Source organism: Sander vitreus, chromosome 5 (assembly GCF_031162955.1).
Source record: "Sander vitreus isolate 19-12246 chromosome 5, sanVit1, whole genome shotgun sequence".
Lineage (NCBI taxonomy): Eukaryota > Metazoa > Chordata > Actinopteri > Perciformes > Percidae > Sander > Sander vitreus.
In genome coordinates, this window is record NC_135859.1 from 14,529,546 (window position 1) to 14,551,834 (window position 22,289).

The window sequence follows — 22,289 nt, forward strand, 5'->3', positions numbered from 1 at the left end:
CGCGCAGACACACAGTCGCACACAGGCGTGCACACATGCATAAATAACCACACAGCATGTTAAAAACCAACCGTGAGGAACAAGAATTTGAAAGCAAACAAACAAGTCAGAATGTAAGCAACTTGTCTGAGACTTTGTGACAAAAAAACGAAAAAAACAAAATGAAAAACGAAAAAAAACACCTTTTTGTTTCATGAGAAAGGAGCTAAATTGCTGTGGCGCACCAGGCATTCAAATTTTCGAGTAAAAAAAGTAGATTTTAGCATAGCTGTGATCTATGTTAAGCCCAATGGTGAGCAATGGGCTAAAAATAGAGCGTGGTCAAACAGCAGTAGTGCTTTGGCAAGCGGGTCATCTCCGTGTGATACAGTGGCCTTCACTGTATAGCCACATATTGAGAGCAGAGGCACCCTGCCAAAGCATGTAGCTTCACAGCAGTAATTTAATATTTGTTTGTCTCTATTATTTCATTCTCCCCCTCTCTCCTTCTCCCTCTCTCCCTTGCTTATGGGGGTTAAGTAACAGTAAGCTTTATCAGATTACTAGGTCTGAGGTCTGTTTCAAACCTCTCTTTGCCATCTTGATTTTGTGCAGCTGTGCAGACTCTTTAATCATACGCTATCTTTTTTCACTCGCCCTCCCCTCCTCTCCTCTCCTCCCTTTTTCACGTCGTCCCTCCTCCCTTAACATATGTTAATTGGCTGCTTTCTGTGACAAATTACGAGCGCTCGCTTTGATGAGGTCGGGTTGTGATGGTGCTGGGAGTGGAGTATAGTGGAACTGCCAGACCCTCGCCGGTTCCCCCTTAACCACTCCAAAAAGGAGCGTGGCACCCAGCCGATGACTAATGAGAGGCTTGGACTGGGTCTGGCCCAGCTCTGGCCTTGGTGGGGCCACTCCCCTAAACAGAGGCTGATCTGTAGGTACCGTATGCCACCACACACCCTCCACACTCCATACAACCTTTATCCTCATGCACCCCCCCCCCCACCACCACCACCACCAGCTCTCCTCTGGGAGCTGTTAAGCACTGTGAGAGCAGTTAAGCTTACAGTACATGCTGACAAATATTAATCTTTTGAAGACCCTTGTATGGTATGTCATTGTAGAGATTGGAGATGTTTTTAATATATATATATATTGCTTTTTTATTTAATTTGCTTTCTTTGTATGTTTGACTTGAAACAAAGCACAGGAGTAACATAAATTATATATGCAACCCATACAACTTGAGTCTCAAGTTTACATTGTGTGTGTGTGTGTGTGTGTGTTTGTGGTGAAAAGACAGTGCCTGGAAACATTATACCAGCCTTGTTTAAACAAACACTAACAGTGGAACAATCTCTGTTTAATGATGCGCAGCGTCAACAGGAAAACAATGCTCACCAATAATCAGCACAATCAGCTTGTGGTAACCAGAAAAAAAGGAGTGAACCTGACATCATCCTAGTAGAGTTTTTTTAGGAGTCTTTTTAAGTGTTGGGTGGGGTGGTAGGGTGTCATATTCTGACTCTGTCTCCCTATAATCTGTTCTACTGCTTCTTTTGCTCTGTCTCTCTCTCTCTACCTCTGTCTCTCCTTTCTGTCTCTCTCTTTCTCTGTCACAATCCCTATCTCTCCATACGCTACGATCTAGGTTACTCGGTTTCCTAGCAGAGCACAGGGACCGGAGGAGGAAAAAAAAAAAAAAAACAGAAGGTCGAATCTATGAAGGACATCCTTGTTGAAGTGTGCAACCTTCTACTTCTCTGCAAATTATCCACACGCTGTGCATAGACTCCAAGCAGTGCTGTGGCTCTCACTTCAGCTCAGCAAGGCTGCGACCATGACACATAATGCTGTTGGAGTGTCACAACTACAGGGAGAGGCAGAGTTCTTTAGAGTGTTGCCTGTAATTTTTTGTTTCCTTGCTTTTTAAAGGTTATTTTTTTCTATTTGAGCCATTTACGCAGCCAAACCTAAAGACACGTGTGCCCAGTGCAATGCCGAGTGTCTGTTTGAATGATTTAATGTATACAAGTTGAGGCCCTCAGCACACTGAACTTCACAGTAGAGAAGGAGAGATCACCAGCAGCTTCAGTCTTTGCTTGTTAACGGCCGAAACTTCAAAAATAATCACATCACATAATAGTTTCATTATGCCATCCACATTTGCTGATGAAGCGAGACAAGTAAAAGTAGTAAATTACACAACTTCCCTGTAGATCGTCCATACATGCTGAACGGCCAAAAAAGGGAAATCATTGTATTTACCTCTTTCCATCAGCAAGTCTGCAAAAACAGATAATGACCCATAATCAAGCGTGCATTTCCATAACCACCAAATTGATAGACACGCACAGATGCATACACACCTACATGCTGAAAAGGGCAAAGCTGGTGAAGAAAAAGGAAGTGCACCGGTACCTCGTGGTTGAATGAGGGTTAGCCATGTTAGCATTAGCCTGCGGCCCTTAATTGAGGCCAGGAGGGAGCATTTAATAATTGCTGTCAGAAGATCAAATTTAATTCTCCTCTCTTCACAGCCACCACTGCTGTAGGGTAGAGTGAAACACATTGTCATCAGAGATTTCTAAATGAACAAAGCTTTTAATTAGGGTGATTAGAATGCTGTGGCAAAGAGAAAGAGTAGGGGATGGGGGTGTGATGAAATCATCAGCACATCGTCTTAACCATGATGTCTGGTGTTGATACAGTGTGGGCTGGGGGAGGAGCAGGGGCACACGACTACTGGGAAGTTCGCTGTACTTGAACATAAGTAAGCATGGCCCGTGCAGCAATGAGCCCTTAGCCTCGCTTTCAAACCTCTGACACAAACACACACACACACACACACACACACACACACACACACACACACACACACATTTTTATACACACACACTCTGCCCTTCTCCCCCCACCGGAGAACATTGCTAACATCCTGAGACATTGTCATACTCGGCAGGGAACATAATTGGGTGAATATGTCAGTGCTTTTGTGTTCTTAGTGACATGACTCCTGGCTGTTCCTGTGGGGGCTGGGTACACTCATTGAAGGGTTTATACTGCAATTTCACTGCATTGTTTCATTGTTCATTACAGTGTTTTTTTGCCCTTGTTGTATGAACATACTAGATAAGCAGGGAATGTGCCCCTTGATGCACACTTGTGTGATCATTCATGTACGCGCGTGTGTGTTCATTTTCTATTCCCGTCCCTTCAGGGTCAGCAGTTGGTTACACCTGGGTCCTGCGGCACACGGGGCAACATGTGAATTGAGACGGTGGTTTTCCACTCGCTGGAAAACATGACCTGTGGCAGAGCTTTGTAAACGACATTACAATGACTGGAAAGAGAGAGAGAGAGAGAGAGAGAGAGAGAGAGAGAGAGAGAGAGAGAGAGAGAGAGAAAGAGAGACAGAGAGAGAGACAGAGAGAGAGACAGAGAGAGAGAGAGAGGGGAGAAGAAGTGAAACATTGTGGTAGTGTTATAAAGTGAAACTTAAGTGAAGTTATTTGTGTTTAAACATCAGATGTGCGCATCATCACAATCTGCACCACTTCCATAATCAATATCTCATACTTTTTTACCCTCCTCTCCAACTGTAAAACACTCCGTTTCCACCTTGTACTGTGTCACCTTTATGAAGTTGATTCTTTATTTTTTTTGCTCTATCATCTTTTCTATCTCTACTTCATACTTGAATGCGTCCATTGCCCCTACTTAGGCTCATGCCATGGAAAGACTGAATGCACTAAATGGTGATTCATTCCAGCCTTTCCGGGGCCTCTTCAAATTGTGGCTCGCCTATGCTTCTGCTTTTTCTTCTCTTCTCCTTTTTTCTGATACCAATTTTTTTCCTATTTGGCACAAGGGCATGTGTGGCAAGTTTGTCATTGCGGTCCTCTAAGTTTACTTGTTCATCACTCATGGCTGCCACTGTCACAACACAAAGCAGCTGACAATTGACAGGGAATGCCTTTTTAACCAGAGCGGCTACTCTTCTTCCATATCCCCGCCCGTCTAGCATTCGCCCTGGCTTTCACGTGTGCCCTCTTGCTCGTCTGCCTTTGGCCCAGCAGCTGCAGCTTTACAGCCCTTGGCCTCCTTTCAAAGAGGGGGGTTGACACATTGTGTCAAGTTATTTTGTCCTTGGGGATGTCAGCAATGGGCTATGGAAAGACGGCTCTCACCTGTCTCCGTAGTGGCTCTGAAGGATGGCTACCTGCCTCCATTGGGGCTCTGATGGCCCAAGGCCCCTGTTTGCTGGTGCTGAGTGAGACGTGCAGCTGCCCACACAAAGGGCAGGGCTGTGTACTCCTCTACTTCTGTTTCTACCCGCTAATCTACTAAGCTACCTTATACTATCACCCTACAGTTGTCAAAACTCTTCATTAACAATATTATGTCTAAATCTAAAAATGCATAGCTAAATTAATCATATAAAATTTAACAGAACGTGTTTTACATTAGCAACAGGACATGAAATAGGGAATACTTTTTTCTGTGAAAATACAACTGCATTCAGACAGAACCTTTGGTAGAAAAAAGATAATTGTTTTTGGGCACACAACAAAGTACCACAGAGGCTAAGTGAGGGAATATACAAAAACTCAAATGTTGAACAACTACATTGAATAAAGATGTTGGACTGTTTGAATTCACAATCAAATATCAAATATACTTTATCTACATATACCTTTCAAAATTTTTTAAAACTTTTCATTGCATTTTACATGAGAAGCTGACACATCATAAGTAATTGCAGTTGCATAATCTTTCTTATATTAGTACATCTATTTCTTATGCATTTTAAAGATTCTCTTTCAATGAAGACGCTGTATTAGTTTTTGGAAAGATGCAGCGATGGTGCTAAATTAATTGGTAGTAAAAAGTATGAAAATACTTTTTTTAACAAATAATTTGGATCTCATAAAGTTACAAACCAAAACTTACATTTACTCAAAAGTTAATATATTTATAATTAGGCAGAATATTTATTTACATTTTATACTTACTTACTTACTATACTACATTTTTCAACCCAGTTTCCCAGTCCCAGTTTTTTCACAATATGTTCTTTTGCCTTATTGAAAAAGTTTAGGTTTCTATGTTAAGTGTAATTTAATTATACATAGGCATGATTTATAAAGAGAAGCAATATGCTTTCTGAATATGAAATACTTTAGGTCTTACTTAGAGATACCTAAATGTCGTTTCTGCTTAATGTGGCCATATACTTGCATTATATATATATATAGCAAAAGTGTATTGCTTCTGTTTATATGCACTCATCATCTGCTGTTGCCGATTGTATTTTGATTCCCAATTTCTGCTTTCTGAACAGAATGATTCAGGGAAGGAAGCACCTTTGGCACCTTTGATTGTCTGTGCCTGCTGAAGTCACATCCTTCCGCTGAGCTGTCTATATGTGTGTGTATGTGTGTGTGTGTGTGTGTGTGTGTGTGTGTGTGTGTGTGTGTTTCCTGTCTTTCTGTCCTCCAAGACCCCAGGGCAGAGCTTGTTGGATTGAAGGATGAGAAAGGAATCTGTCAGAGTCTCATTAGTATGAAAATCAATTAAGTTTAAAGTTGAAGTATAAAGTTTTAAGTTGAGAAATTAGTTGAACTGTTGTTGGCCATAAATTTAGAGCTCATCTTATAACAACATAATTTGTTCCATAATGTCAATCACACTTATGAGTGCTTGACAGAGTGTATAAAACTTGTGCCAACCATAGACTGTTGGCTCACTTTCCTCCTCATCAATAGACAGGTGTCTCAGTTCTAAGGCACATAGAAATTGAAAATAGAATACATGTAAAATCGACTCTGTCTCACTAATGATCCAACTAAATCATGAGCTAATAGAGAGAGACAGGTGAAGACATATCCTTCAACACACATATAGGAACACACACACACACACACTGCAGCCTCTCAAATTCAAGTTTAGCTAGAGCGCTCACTGGGAAAATAAAAAGAGATGAACACATTATAAGATGATCCACCACTATCACTCTAATCCCCAGATGTACATTTTGCTAATCTCCTTAGCTGCTAACATGTTAAATTAGCCCTAATATCTGCCGAGATTCGGAGCCATAGAGGCCCACCTACGCGTGGGCTACCGCCCAGGTTTAGGTCACTCTTCTCCCTCAGCACTCAAAAACGATACAGACATTAGGGTGGGGGTGGTGGGGGCTGAGGGAAGTAGCAGTGATAGCCATTCGTCACCCTGCCTATCTCGCTCTGACAGATGGGGAGTGCAGCGTGCCACATAGAGGAGTCACTGCCTGTAATGACATTAGAGGCACAATGAGACCTGATACACATTTTTCTGTTCCCATCCTGCCTGGCCATCGACTCGCTCCTTTGCTTGATCCTTCCCCTCCTCTCATTTCTGCTGGTACATCTCCATCCATCCTGACAAGAGATAAAGTGCTGTGTACCACTATTTCCAAATAAAGCACAAACACACATAAATGCGCTCACAAACACATCCACATTTATACTGGCACACACATATACTGCTATATCAAAAACACAAAGGAGTAACCTCCAAAAATCTACACATCTGAAGAAAAAAAAAGTGAATGTTCTCGAGGAAAAAATGACAGAAATGCTCATGTAAAAATGGAGCACTGTGAGTGTGTACTGACATTCAGATTGTATTTGGAAAACCATATTAAAGCGCTTTTTTTCCTCCTCCTCTTCTAGGAAATGGGAGTTTATTTAAAAAAGAGAGAGCGTTTATTTAATGTACCATACACCTCCTAAAAGGTTTACTTACTGCAGTGTAATATGTTATTTCAAATCCTCACAACCACATTTCCTAGGAGGATAGGGGATACTGGCGTTATATATATATATATATATATATATATATATTTTTTTTTTTTTTTTTTTTTTTTTTCAGGACACATGCTATTACCAAATGTGTAGCAGATGTACCATGAGCCGAGGCTGTACTGCGGAGGTGGGATTTCTTGGAAAAACATCGTCAATCCTGTCATGATAAATCACCTTCCCCAATTTGCTATAACATGTAGAATTAGGATTCAAGAAAATCGGCATCAGCAAAATGCTTCACGCCTCATTTACAGTAGTGCTAGTTTTGCCAGTTTCATTTGAACATTTCCTCACAATTCAATTCTCAAAACTTCTTCTTGTTCTTGGAACTAAGGTTCATGTTCATTGTTTCTACATTCTCTTAATTCACAAGCAAAACTCTGCAGCTGTCTTTCAAAGTGACAAATTGGTCCCGATCATGAGTCAAGGTAAAGTTCCTCTTTTGGTCGCCCCCCTTGATTCAAAGGAGTCGTCTTCAGTGTCTGTCCTCAATAACAAAGGCACATTAACAAGCACCCTACAGACCGTCTATTAGAATGTGAAAAAGCGCCATGTGCTGTATATTAGTTTTTAGTGACTAAACACTTGGGAGAGAGGCGACCTAGAATCAAGCCTTGTGGTGCACTGAGTGTATATGTTCTCATCGTCCTCTCAGCTCCACTTGTGAGACTCAGAGAGAGAGAGAGAATGCTCATTAGATCTATGTGCTGAATCGCTGCTCCCTCTCCATCTCCCCATCCTCCCCCAACCTTCATCCCTCTCGCTCTCTCTTTTCTCTCTCTCTCTCTCGCTCTCTCTCTCTCTCTCTCTCTCTCTCCGTCCGTCTGCTTAACAGATGGGAGGGTCGTGGGTACAGCTTCCCCTCCCCCTGGAGAGGCCTGGTGCCTGTTCAAAAGATCCTTTTTTTATATTTTACTCCATACACTCTTCTCCCAATTTCTCTGTTTTCCTCTCTCTACTCTCCTTCTCTTTCACTGTCACCTCTCAAACTCAAAGCACAGAGAGTTTGGACCCAGTGTATAAAACCAGCAGAGGAGCAGCCGTTGTCCTTCTGTCTGCTTGGTGCCAGCATGCCCTCTGACCCTAGCAGTCGCTCGCTCCAGCCTCCTTATAGTTACCAGCCTAGTGTGAATGCAAGCGTACCATTAGTCAGACTACACAGAGGAGATAAAGAAACTCTTGTGTATTCTTCTTTTTCCACAGCTCATTCCCTCTTCCCCTACGCCTTACTTTGGGATTAGTAAATTGGCTTAATGTGCACAAGCTTGTTAGTTCTTTCTTCTGTCTTGCTCTGTGTGTCTTGTTTCTTTCTCCCCCTATCTGCCCTCTCGAGGTGAGGTGTCATTGTCAGTCCCTTGTGAAAAATTTCTCCTGGGGATTACTGCCCTGTGCCACTTGACTGTGTTCACTAAGCAGTGCTTGTTTCTTGCATTTCCCTACATTTCGCCTTCTTGGCATCATGATGCTAAATTGGATTGAATAATTCAGTGGTAATCTGTTAAATTAACTGATGCTCTATCCACCACAAGGGAAGGAGAGGGAAGGCAGCCCGATAAGGAGGTGGGCACTCAAATCTTATCCAGAAGCTGCCTGGCACTCATATGGGACGGGGGCGGGTGTGAGGAAAAGTGTGTGGGGTGGGGGGGAGGTGGGGACGGAGGGAACTTGCCTTGTTGTGTAGGAGGAGGTAGAGGAGGCAAGAGTGAAGATAGGATGAAGAAGGAGGGGGTGGCTGAAGCGGGGAGGCGCCGACACGGGGCTAAGCGACAGCAGAGCCTCACCTCAGGGAGCGTTGGCTGATGCTGGGAGCCAAAAGCAGGGATTAAATGTCCAGGACACAGGCTTAATCTTAGCGTCAATGTTATGTAAGGCCTAAGGTGCTGCCCAGTGGGCTGTGGAAGGATCGAGGAGGAGGTGGAGGCCAGGAGGCAGGGATCACAGAGGTAACGCCTCTGAGTAGTGTTGAGCACAAAGACTGGGAGGGGAGGATGCTGTCAGCCTGTGATTGAAGTACGCCGGCTTGATTGATATCCTTGTCTGGCTGTCTTGTGCCAAGCGCCTTAGTGTTGGCTTGTAATCCTAGTTTGTCTGACAACATCCTTCTTTGTTTTCTTCCAGAGGGCAGCTCTTTGTTTTTCTGTCTATGGATGGGTGTGTTTGCGCAGAGCAATGCTAAAATGTTTTGGATAGCCTCTTCAGAGCTGCCACAGAGTTATTTTAGATTATTTAGTTATTATTATGATGGTGCAGTCCGGCTGTTGTCCCAACTGCCAAATGATGCGTTTTTTATGTTTGTATCTCATTTCTTCCATAGGTGGGCGTATTCTAAACCATCAACTCAGGAAGTTTTTTTTGTCATGTATTTCATCATTGTTCATATTGTATTGTCTCATTTTGTTATCCATTTTTGTGTGATGGAGGTTTTTGGCAGAGAATCTTACAGTATACACAATAACCAATGTGATGTTATTCCTTAAAAATGTAATATATTTACTAAATCTGTGTTATGCATATTGACTCCAAAGGCACACATCATCACAATAGTGTCAGCCCTAACTAAACTAAACACTGATGTCCCCGAGATTTTGAAAGAACCAAGGAGTTAGTACACAGCCTGTGTTTTCTGCACATAAAAAGATCTACAGTTTTGTACTGTACTGCTACAGGCCTCCGTCTGTCACTACAAGAGACACAGTATCCCTGGATGTCCCTATTACGCACTTTCATTATCAATGTCCTACTCTCTAGCACAAAGAGGTCAAGTGCATCGCAATGTGCTGCGCTCACCTCAGGGGTTTAGAGCTTTCTTGTGCTTTCTCATGCATGTTACTCAATAAATACATGGATTCAGGTTAGGGGAAGATAACAAAAAAGGAAAGAAGGGGAAAGGAAGTGCATTACAATGTGCATGTATGTGTGTGGGAGTGTGCATGTATGTGTGCGGGAGTGTGCAAAGGAGAGAATATGAGAGAGTGAGGAAAAGAGCAAGGGTGTATGAGAGAAGAGAGAGTGATCGAGAGAGAGACTGAGACTGACATGTCTTTTGGTGAAGCAGTGTCGTCTTCCACATCAATGTATCATGCTTGTGCTGCCAGGTGCCGGAAATCTGGTTCAGAAAGGAGAGAAGAGAGAAGAAGGGGAAAGTAGAGAAAAAAGGCAGGGTAGATGGAGGATTTTTATGTGACGGCGCTGACAGCTCCCCTGCATTGCACTGAGCTTAAATAATGGGATGCTCATTTGCATAACGAGGGACGTTATCACCTCTACTGTCAAAAGAAAACACAACAACAGTTCTTCTGCTCCTCCCTGAGATAGATTGGGTTGGCCTACTTTAGCACTCTGGAGAGATGCACTGGAGCTCTGGTTTAGCCAAGCTCACACAAGAACTCACACACACACACACACACACACACACACACACACACACACACACACACCCATGCACACACCCATGCACGCACACACGGACACACAGTCACTCACTTACGCAAACTTTTTGGAGCGCAGCTCTTTTCTTCGCACATGCTGTCCAGCTCATCAGCTGCCGGCCTCCACTCCTCGAACACTGGTACACACACTAGCAAACGCACAAGTGCATTTATTCTGATGCTCTCATTGACATGTCTCCAGATGGATTAAGTTCATGTCGGAATTTTGTTTGATTTCTGTCTCTAAGAAACGTCCTTTCTCCGCGTTTCAAAAGATCACTCTTGGCACGTTTTGTTCTTTCCTTCTTTTGTTTTTTGGGCTTTGTTTTGCCAGAATCTGGCAAGAGTGAGCTCGGTTTTACATCTGTATTCTATCCTGCGCCTCATGTCTGCCATTTTGTAGAAGAGCTGCAGATAGAGTAGAAAAAGCTGTGTGTGGCAGTTCCACTGTCAATACAGTGCAGTTCGTGGGAAGAAACAAAATGTATTTCTCAGTCTGGAGGTAATGTTACAGTGTTGGTGATTAGAGCGTTTAAGTTAGCGGCACTTCCAAAACACTGTCAAACTCTCTGTGAACGAAGCGAGATCCTGACAGCGCTGTCTCCTCTCATAGTCGGTGCCTGGGAAAAAATGCAAAAACTGATTTGCATGATATCGACAGTGAAAAACACAGCGGTTCTCACAACATTGTTGACAGATTCTTTGTATTTCTTCACCCTCCCTTGTGGCTGCCATGATGCCACTTTTATTATTTTTTTCTCTCAGTATTTTGCCATATTTCATTTAATTTAATGCTTATCCTCTCCTCTCCTCCCCCTCCCCATTTCTTTCTTGCAGGTACGGATGCTGGAGTCTTTGAGTTGATTGGAACAAATAGAAAGCAGAAAAAAGACAGATAAAGGAAGAACAGAAGAGTGAAGAGAGAGCAGAAGAAAGAGGAGAGAAAAGAAAGCATAAAGTTCTTTAGAAAGAGGAGAGAAAGAAAGAGACGGGGACGATGGGGAGGAAAAAGATTCAGATCACGCGGATTATGGATGAACGCAACAGACAGGTAAGTCCCTGGGGGATGGGAGGATGGATGAGTATGAGGGTGGGGGAGAGGAGGGGTGGAGGATGGAGGAAGGAGAAACACCCTACACCCCACATAGCCCTTAACAATGAACGTCTTCTGGGAGTCTGGGCAATATGTGAACTGGGCGGCAGATAAGTATAAGCGGGGATAGCACAGTTATTGCTTTGGGTGGAAGTGTTCCATTGGGTTATAATGGCAGGTTTGTTTCCCCTCAATCTAACACACCAGCGTGAGGGCACCAGGCGTTTTCCAAAAAGGTTTTTGATCAAAAACTATTCTGCATATCACTGCCTGCACTGAGGGCTGCAGCCTACACACAACTGTAGCACCCTTCACACACCCAACCTCTCACACCATGCCACCCAGTTTAGCTCACTGGCAGTGGAATATTACCAGGAAGAGGGTGGTAGCACCGGAGAGTCAGGGTGGGAGAAAACATAAACAAACAACCAAACAGAGATGGGATGGTCTATAGTGACAGGCTGAAGTGGGCCTGGGAGATAAACACTGAAACTGTATTTTTATTGAGTTAAATCAGTAACAGTAGGACTGCTGTAGCTTTCCTCTGCATAGCACAAGAGATACATTTTTTAAACCAGTGATACTGTACAGAGTCATTTGATAAAAAGACTACTGGTCATATACCAAACCTTGTTTGCAACAATGGAATTCTTGCAAGACACTTTTTAACAACAGCTGGCATTACTTGAGAGACATAATAAATTGTGGACAGCGAGATTCAAGCAGACACTACAGTCTGTGGCAGGAAATAGATAGAGACAGAGCTCTCTCTGCCCTCAAGGCTCACAATTGATCACTTCCTGTGGCACGACTGACCACTGACACTTTGTCAGCTTCCTGGCAGCCCAATTGGATCCATACGCTGCTAACGTGGCCCCTGGATCACAGGTCAAACACGCACGCAGGCACACACACCTTGTCTGAACACAGACCCACTTCATCGCTTTTGCCTCGTCTTTATCACCTGACAGCCACAAGAACAGTCCACAACAGTTTCTCATAGTGTGCTTTATCAAACACATTCACTTGCAGCCAGAGTAAAGTGACATAAAAAGGCTCAAGCAATCGATGCAGGAGTAATTGAAGCAGATTGCGACCCCTGTCATGATTGTTCTCAATGTCTGTGATTGCAAGTAACAAGATAATAGTGAGAGAGATAGATAGATAGATAGATAGATAGATAGATATTTATTGATCCAAAAAATGGGAAATTACAGTGTTACAGCAGCAAAATATCAGTCACACAGCACAGAATATACATAAAATACTAGGATACAATATACATGAAATAATAGGATACAATATACATACATACATACATACATACAATATACATGAAATAATAATAGGATAGAATACAAGAACAATATTTAAAGGGAGTGAGGCTGTGAGTGTACCTGAGATAAAGAAGAAACTTCTGGTAATCATGATGTTACTTTCTGTGATACACAAGAAGAAGAAGAGAAGTAAGAAAGATACATAAGAAGTAAAAATGTAATAAACAGGACACCGACAGCGTGTGACAGTACGCACCAATGTGCTCTGCATACGGATTTATGTATGTTATTGAAAGAGAGACAGGCAGACAAAGAGACAGAGACAAGAGCAAGGAGGAGGTCACAGAGTTTCAGATGAGGACTAAAGCTATCATGTTGCTGCAGCACCCACACTTCCTCCTTACTGTTATCTCAGCCCTTCTCTCTCATCCCACCTTAGACTGGGCATGCCAGTTGCACCAGGCACTCCGGCTCCTGCGGATAAGGAGGGAAAGGGAGGCAGGAAGGACACCTGAGGGGAATCGATGCCTGAGATATCCGGGCTTTACTTACAGATAAAGGAGGGAGGAAAGAACAGGAGAGGAGAGGGAAAGAGTTCAGGGAAAGGAAAATCAATATGTCACTGGATTTTGTTGTTTTGATCTCTGATATGATAGATTACCTTTTTAGTTGTTTGTTTTAGTCGAATCGAAATTCCTGCTGATATGATGTCATCCCGTCATGTGGAAAACCCTGCATGCACGCTGAGCATGCCATTCAGTGTCATTCAACCTACAGCCTAAATGAATGACATCACTACATTTTGTAGAGGCGGACATCACAAGACAGAGACTGAACCAGAAACTTAAATTTTCTTCTTAAAAGAAAAAAAGAAAAGAAAAACGGAAGCTTTGGCTTTGCATATTTTCACTTCCTTTTTGAGGAACTGTCCCAGAGCACATGCCAAATAAACACCAAAGGAATTTGTATAGCGTTGATTTCAACCTGACATTCTTTACATACTTTTACTGCTTACAGTAATGCTTACAGTTTTGCTTCTTTATAAAGCTCTTCTGTGGCCTTGTTGTATGAGTTGTAAAACATATAAAGTCTATAGTAATAGTTATTTTAAGTTTTATAAAATAGAATATGGTACAATTCCTGTTTCATTCCAAAATAGATATATTATAACATTTACCCTGAATTGTTACATGTCTACATACACACTGCATGCAGTCCTCTTTGGAGAGGCACCACTCTGTGTGGCTGTCAACGCTACCTTGCCACCTACAGGGTCCACACTTGCCCTCCCTGCAGCAGCAGTATCATGGTGGGCACAGGGCCTGGCTCTCTCTGGGCGGCCACTTTGGGCTGCCACCCCCAGGCCCCGAAACACTTCCCCAGAGCAGGGGCAGAAGGGCCAGGCCTCCCTGGCGTTGACTGGCTGCCCGGAGCTCTGGACAGTGGGCAGCAGTGTGTTAGCCCTGGCTCCCAGCCCCCCGACCACTCAGACCCTCTCCCAGCCTCGGGCACATGAAAGAGCCCCCTGTGCCATAAACTCATGGGCTGCACACAGAGAGCAGACTCTCTTGCCCCAGCTAGCACACACATACACCCACAGATAGGCGCACACACACCTACAAGATGCATGCACAGGTGAGTGTGTGTGTGTGTGTGTGTGTGTGTGTGTGTGTGTGTGTGTGTGTGTGTGTGTGTGTGTGTGTGTGTGTGTGTGCACTCACACACACATATACACACACACACACTGGCATAGACTTGAGACGTAGCAGATTATACACTCAGGCACATACTTAGATAGTGTATTTGGTTTCTTGTTAATACAGCATAGACAAATGCATGCTTGTAAACACATGTACACGTCTAAAACGCATCTATCTCTCTGGAGTCGGGCTTGGGGATCGACTAATTTGCTGCAATTGGCTCTAATTAGTGTTACCTCTCCAGCCAGTACACTCAGTGGGCTTAATTTAGGATGACCTGTTTGTGCAAAATTGTGTGTGTGTGTGTGTGTGTGTGTGTGTGTGTGTGTGTGTGTGTGTGTGTGTGTGTGTGGGACATGTGGTTTCCAAGGGGGAAGGGACCCAGGGCCAAAGGTTAAACATGGATCAGGTCATCAGTGACAGGAAGTAAAACAACAGGATCTCCCAGCTCCCACAAACAACTTTTTTTATGTCTTCCTGCATATGCCGCTTCTCTTCTCTCTCACCATGTTAACTGCAGCGACTGCAGCTAACATAAGGGGTCTTTTTGTTTCTACGACAAAGCATTCTTCTCTCCAATCAACAGCACTGGGGTGAGAAAATGTGCGAGTGAAATTAACAGCAGGAAAATAATGAGGCCCACAGGGTAACTCCTCACCCCTGCACCCCTCCTCTAATTCCCTGTTTCCCACCTTCTACCATCTTCTTCTTTTACAACAGCGAGTGGCACTCTTCTATGTCATTCAGCGCATGGAGACCTCACCTGAAAACGGCTCACTAAGCTCTTTCCTTCTCTCTGCTGTATTTTTATTCTCTTTTGCCTTCTCCACATATGCCATACCATGTGAAGAACGTGAACGAGAAACAGGGCGTTTCTCGTTCACATGTTCTTCACATGGTTCATTTTGCTCTCTCACCTCACCTCGCTACTTTTCACTCACTAGAAGGTCTTGACGGTTTGTCTAGCTTCTTCTCGTTTCATTTACTTTGTCCGCTATAGTGCTCATTATGTTATGTTTTTCAAAATAAAAGTCTGTTTATATATCAGAGTGTATTTTTAATATTAAAAAATAGTGACATTTTATGAATGATCCTAATTCAAAAATCCGAGTAAAAATCTGATTATAAACATATTTGTTGCGCATAGAGGCTGCAGACTGGCCATTAACAATGTGTTGCTTGTTTTCTCTGGCTTTTTAAAAAATTACTTTGAGGGACTGACTCATAATCTGCAGCACATTTACATCTTCTCTTCATATTTCTCTTTCCTTTTTACTACTAGACGCTAATTCTGAGCTGTGCTTGTCATAAGAAGACTTCATTTAATACAAACTGGGGTTAATAGGGTCCTCCTGCAGCAGAAATCACTAAAACAATTAAATGTGTGGGGACCTACAATCTGTTTGAAAATCAGCTTAATTCATTTGGCTCATGTTTTTTCGTGAAAATTGGTGGAAAGTGAAAACGATGTGCCTTAAGTATACAGTTTCAGCCTTGGTGCCATGAAAAAAGTGTATCCACCGCAAATGAATGACAACAAAGTTATTTTTGTCATTCCGGCCACTAACTTGGGCCTTGCAATGTAACATCCACTTCTTTTTTTTTGTTAGTGGGCATATCCTTTCCAGTTGCGGTTTTTCAGGATAAACAGGAGCATACAGAGAAGGAGCATAGGCAGCCATTACAGTGCTGTCCTGAAATGTAATTAAGAGTTCTAAACTGGCATGCATTTCATGATGATGACCTGATTCACCTAAAACTAAAATCAGCATTATTAAGACACCACTCAATCAGTTCCACAGGTTAGCTTTTAATACTCAAAGTGGACACTTTCGATTCAGACACTGAATGAAGAAATGTTTGGAGTCTGCTGCCTCCTGTTCCTATGGTATAATGAAGGCACACTGAAAAAGGATGATGAGTGGGGTTTTGAGGCGAGAGAAGAGCATAGCATATATTAGAGGTGGGACAAAGCCTCTTTTGTCGTAATGCCCCTCTTAACAGCTTCTTTGGCTGTGAGGCAGAGTTCAGGTCCAGGTCTTGGGCTCCTCTTATTCCTTTTGCGTAAGCCTGTGTCTTCCTGCTTGGCCCTTGACAATGGGATAAGTGTTTGTCTCAAGACAAATCGTGCTGCTCCATAGCTGACTGACATCTATGTGTGTTTGTGCCTGCGTGTGTGTGTGTGTGTGTGTGTGTGTCCCCGCCCAGCCATGTTTGGTTTGCTAACCAGCAGTTTTTGGTGCCTGTCTCTCCACTACTCCTCCTCTTCCTCCTCCTCCTCCCCCAGGGAAGCAGGCAGGAGGTGGGAAGCAGAAGCGAAGCCATTGTGAAGGGGAAGCCACTGGCCTCTTCCTGTTATGAGAGGAAATGCATACAAATGTGCTTCCTGTGCGTCCGCCCCCTCTCTTCTCCCTCCTCCTCCCTCCCCTCTTGCTCTCTCCCCTCTCACCCATGTGGCAGAGAATCCGCCACTATCCATCCTTTCTTTTCATTCCTCTGTTTATCCTGGCCATTTTTTCTTTTCTTTTTTCGCTAGAGGAAACGTGACAGGTCAATTGTGCCGAGCAGAACTAATTATTTCATTTTTATGAAACAATTTGTATTTGTCATTTTCCAGTGATATCATATTTATAGTTACATTTAAGCACACATATGAAGAAAGAAAAGAAGAAACAAACAAGTAAAATTAAACAGGTTGAATGACAATGTATGAAAGAGAGGGATATGCTCTGAAAGGGGATGTAATGATAACACGTTTAGGTGTTTACAGGGTGTATGTCTGAATGCATTTGTGTGTGCATGTATCTGAATCTCTCTTGGGATGGGGTTGTGGAGGAGGCTAGGGTTAACGAATAAGGCTTGTGTCTCACTCTGAGGATGTACACAATGCTTATGCCTATGAGTGAGTGTTTATTATGTACCAAAGTAATTGAGAGTTATACTATATAACAAGTATAAGTAGGTCTTTGTGTATACACTATTGGTAGATATGATGGGAGTGTGGGGGTGTTTTGGTCTCTTTCACAGAGTTTAAGAAAGGATCCCAAATTTTAATGGAATCTCTTATTGTTGCCATAAGCTTTTCCATAACTGAGTAATCACACTTTGAGATATTTAGACCTAACCTACCTAATGATGTTTCTACTGTAGGAGCAGAGCCAGAATGCATAGTGTTAAACATGTATCCATCTTTTTACATAAAGAATGGGTTAGGTTGAAAATGTTAGACAAAATGTAACCACTTGACAACAACGCACAGACTAGCCATCGTACACTGACAGTTTGAAAGTTAAGTGTCCATCATGCCATGATTTACTCTGTCTGCCAAAAATGGTCCACAAAATGTGTGTGTGTGTGTGTGTGTGTGTGTGTCTGTGTGTGTGTGTGTTTGCGTTTGTGTTTGTGTTTGCATGTAAAGATAGGTTTCACACCCTGGTTACCAATTTTCCTGTGAAAAGACAAAGTCTGGTTTACACTTACACACTTATACTGGTCATTCTTACCAGTACGCAGTTGCTGCAAATGTGCAATAACGTCATGCTCTCTGTTATTAACATAGTGTATCTAACAGCACGCACCAACCAAGGAAACAAAGATTACACCCACACTGACATACGGGTGGTTTACAATGTTGTTTTTTGTGGGCAGAGAAATTTAGTAAAAGAAAAATGTATTGCCCAACTTTATCCAGAGGCTATACACCTCAGAATTATAGGTGCTTATAATTTCATCTATAAACGTATACATTTAAATAACATAATAACACAATGCTGCACATAAAAAAACTTGTAATGGTCTTCCATTGTGCTTCTTACAAAATAACTTTATTATCATAATATTTCATTATTTCATGAGCATAGACTATAACCTTATCAGGAATGGACAACTTTCTCCCTTTTTCAGTCATTAGCATTTTTCTGCTGAGAAAGGCATCCAGGGTTTTTCACTGTCAGATATCTGTAAAGGTTTGTAGATCAGGTGTGTGCCATTCATAGCATGTGTTTTTACCCACTCAGAGTGAAGAGCAGTCGCTCCTCGAATACTGGTCCAGCACACTAATTTACAGCTGATGTGTGGGCACAGGAAAGGCCAGTGGTGACAACACCAGCTTGAATGTTGATGGGCTGAAAGGGTCACATGACAGCATCATGTGAGGCCATGAAGTCACGACAGCGTTACCTCATGAAAAAAATTGCATAGCTGAGGTACAGCACAAAGTAGCACATCCCACATGATGTTTTGCAGCAGTATTTAGCATCAAGACAGCATGTATGTGCAAGCCAACCGTCTTTTCAAACGTGTTCAAGCAAGCTTGCGCTGCATATATGCCTGTGTATTATCTATTTTATTCAGTCTATGGTATTTATCGATGTGTGTGCATAGCGTTATATGTGAGTAATTTATGTGATTTGGAGGTAGCAGGTTGTACGTGTCAGATTGAGATGTGTGGGTGTGGTGCGATATTTATGGAGGTGTTATTGTTTGGTCAGTTGAGGCTTTTCATAATCACACTCATTCTCTTCATATGGTGGTGTTAAAGTAAGTCTGTGTGTGAATTATTATATGTGGGAAATGCATGCTCAGTTCCTCATTTAAACTTCAGGCTCAAGACAATTTTGATTGGATTCTGCTTTTCATTTTTTTAGCATGTCGAAATGAGAAGCAGCAAAGTAAAACTTAAAACAAACACTGGTGTGTTTGTTTGTGTGCGTGGTTGGGCTGATGTTTGCGAGTGGTCCACTAATATGTGAGCGATCCGAACCAGCATGTGGACCTCCATTTTGAGACTAGCAGTTCTGGACCTCTGGGACTCACACCCGGCCCACTGTGTACGCCACGTGCCACCTTTTGAAACATTAATGGCCCCAGCAGAGTGTGTGTGACTGAGCGAGTGGGTGATAACGGAGCTGGGCCGGCAGCTAGCTGTGTCCTGCGTTTGGCCCGGTGCCCCTTGCATCAAAACACCAGGGGAAGACAACACTCTACATGTCCTGTTCCTGAATAGTATGCTTTGACCTTATGTCCTACAGTCCTGTCATCTTATTCACTCACTCATGTACGATTTGTACTGTAGCTCTGCGGTTGTGAGGCTGGCAGACCCCTTTAGTTTCTGTGTTGGATGGTACAGCTCAGAGTAGGCTGGAAATGACAATTAATCTTATTGTCACAAAATTGCCTTTTGATCTTACGGCGTTAAGAATGAGGCTTGTTTTTTTCACATTACAGTATGACTGTGTAAATGTCAGCATGGTATTTAGTGGCCAGGGGAGCTTTTCCTTCTGATGTCGTCAGTGAATCAGATGCGTGTCGAGCTAACCTGAAATTGCACACACCGGTTTGTAAAGGAGTTAGAATGTCGTCCGTGTCTCTGGTTTCAGCCTCTGCTGTCTGACACATAGCTCAGCGTGATGAGATGACATCACTGGAAAACTTTAACGGGGGGAAGCTGGTCCAGGATAAGGCAGTTCATACGAGGTTTTACCCACTCAATGGAGTGGAGAGGGAGACAGAGAGAAAGACAGGGTGAAGGTGAGGGATAGTTTGATATTCAGTTTCCCTGGTGCATCCTGGGCGATATGATTTCAAGAAATCCAAAACCATCTATCAATATCCATTCAACCCTATCTCCTCTTTCAGACCTCGGAGTTGTAAAGAGAAAACGTGAAGGGCAATGCATTACAGATTTATGCCGCAAATCTATTCATGCATTACCCTGATCTACCACACACAGATATCCTCCTTTAAAGGCTTTCTTTATAAAGGTTTTATAGCCTTTATAATCGTATTCAGAGCATGTTTAACTGAGTGTTGGGAGGTATTTATTCTGTGTTTTTTGGCCCACTTAAGTGTCAGAAGAGAATAGACAAACATGCAGTTAATCAACAAACTGAGATCATTAGCTACCAGCTGGGCACAGTCCTGGCAGTATTTCCTCTCTGTAAAAAAAAGCTTTGTCAATACAGATCTCCAATGTAAATAATACACAGTCACAGAAGGAAATCAAAGAAAGCTCAATACAAAAAAGCAGTGTTGCTTAGAGAAGGAAGCTGGCAGTTGCACATTTTCTCGTTTTCCCATACAGCCAAAAAGCTTGCACACATGGCTTGGAAAAGAAACCAGGTGCAGCTCACTGGAATTAACTCACTTTCACTGCTCTAGTTTTGATCCAAACAATAGAGGAATAGAGGCTGTTCTATTTTGACAGTGCGGGTACTTGTGTCCGTGTGTTATTAAAGGTACCAGACTTGGGCCTCACACACACATGCACGCACACACACACACACACACACGCACACACACACACACACGCACAAACATGCACAAACATGCACTTACACGTACCAAGAGAAAGAGAGAGAAAAAAGGCCCCATTTGAGAAGAGTATTTATGTGGTTTAAGTTAAGTGCATTGTCATTATTTGAGCACTCACAAATAGATTCAAGCACTGTCAGGGAACCCATCCGTTATTTATATCAATGGGTTGTTATTTGCTATGAGAGGCGGTTAATTGGGCAACAAAACAACTGAACATTGTGTGTTGAATTCACAGTTAGAAAATAGTATGCCTCAGCTACTTTTTCAGATTTAAACAGTTATATGTATGTGTATTTCTTTTGTGTAAAAGCGGGAGTGAAAGAGCGAGCACAGTCGGGCCATATGAAAGGGATGATTTAACGTGACATATGTTCCATGATAAACCTCTTTGCGCTTTGATGTACAAGCAATAACTGATCTTCTGATCTTACTGTTATCTGTCTGAGACAGATTATTTTCAGTTCCTTAAATACGAGCCCAGCTTCTTTCTTTTTTTTTCTTTTTCCTGGTATAGTGGATGGACTGTTACAGTCAGGGGGTGTTGAACCATCAGCAGACTTCACTTTCCTCTAATTCAGTTTTGCTGAGAATTACTCATTTTACAGAGAAGATATTGTTATGTCCAATTCCTATTTAATCCCTCATTACAGAGTAAATACGTCAAGGGTGGGGGGACTTTTTTTTCTATAATTAAATGATGACAAATCAGAAAAGAATACTGATTTGATTATAGGTGATCCAGATTCAGTTCAGTGACCCTGTATGTGTAAACATAAATCTTTAATGCCTCACTGTGAATATTGTTTTTATCTCCTTCTTTTAGGTGACATTTACAAAGCGAAAGTTTGGCCTGATGAAGAAGGCGTATGAGCTCAGTGTGCTGTGTGACTGTGAGATTGCCCTGATCATCTTCAATAGCACCAACAAGCTGTTCCAGTATGCCAGCACAGACATGGACAAGGTCCTGCTTAAATACACCGAGTACAACGAGCCCCATGAGAGCAGGACCAACTCTGATATTGTGGAGGTAAGTTACAAGAACACGCAGACAGCACACATGCACACAGATGCAAACACACAGAAACGCAGAAGCAGACAGATGGTTACAGCATTTGTGACTCATTCTGCAACCTTTACTTCTTTCTTTTGGTCTTCACACCTAACATAACGTAAGAAATAATTGCTCCCATAGTTGGTCGGTCTTCCCCAAATATCAATCACTTTTAAAAAAAACGAAAAGGTATTTGAGGACTCACATTATGTCATTATTTCATATAAATATGTTCATATATATTGCCTCTTTGTGTTGTGTGTACTTTGTAAACCAAAAGTGGTAGCCTATCATTGATCTGGAAGTTTCAGACTGTCCCCTGTGGTGTGCAACCACAAGTCCCTGCCGTCGCCGTCTTGTCACCATTGATGTGCCTCATAGACGAGGATGTTGATCTGACTTGCTTTGGACACACGTCGCTATTGTGGCTCAAGGCGATGTTAAACAGCGCCGTCAGGCCAGCCAGTAGGCAGGTAGATAAAGCAGGAAATGACACTGGCACCCTCCAGGATCCTTAAGCTCTCAACATGAACTTGTTACGCAACATTCACACTGTAGCTCTGACAAACCCGGTGGGCCACGAACACAGACA

The 22,289-nt window shown here is 42.7% G+C and overlaps 1 protein-coding gene across 4 annotated transcripts in view; it reads left to right on the forward strand.

Moving 5' to 3' along the window:
* mef2cb (myocyte enhancer factor 2cb) overlaps window positions 1–22,289 on the forward strand; it is a 64,253-nt gene that overhangs the window by 10,928 nt on the left and 31,036 nt on the right. For all 4 annotated transcript variants that reach the window (XM_078250515.1, XM_078250513.1, XM_078250516.1 and 1 more), the window contains exons 2-3: window positions 11,099–11,312; window positions 21,470–21,673. In XM_078250515.1, the coding sequence (XP_078106641.1) occupies window positions 11,259–11,312; window positions 21,470–21,673 (258 nt within the window). In that variant the 5' untranslated portion in view covers window positions 11,099–11,258. The remainder of the gene's footprint in view (window positions 1–11,098; window positions 11,313–21,469; window positions 21,674–22,289) is intronic.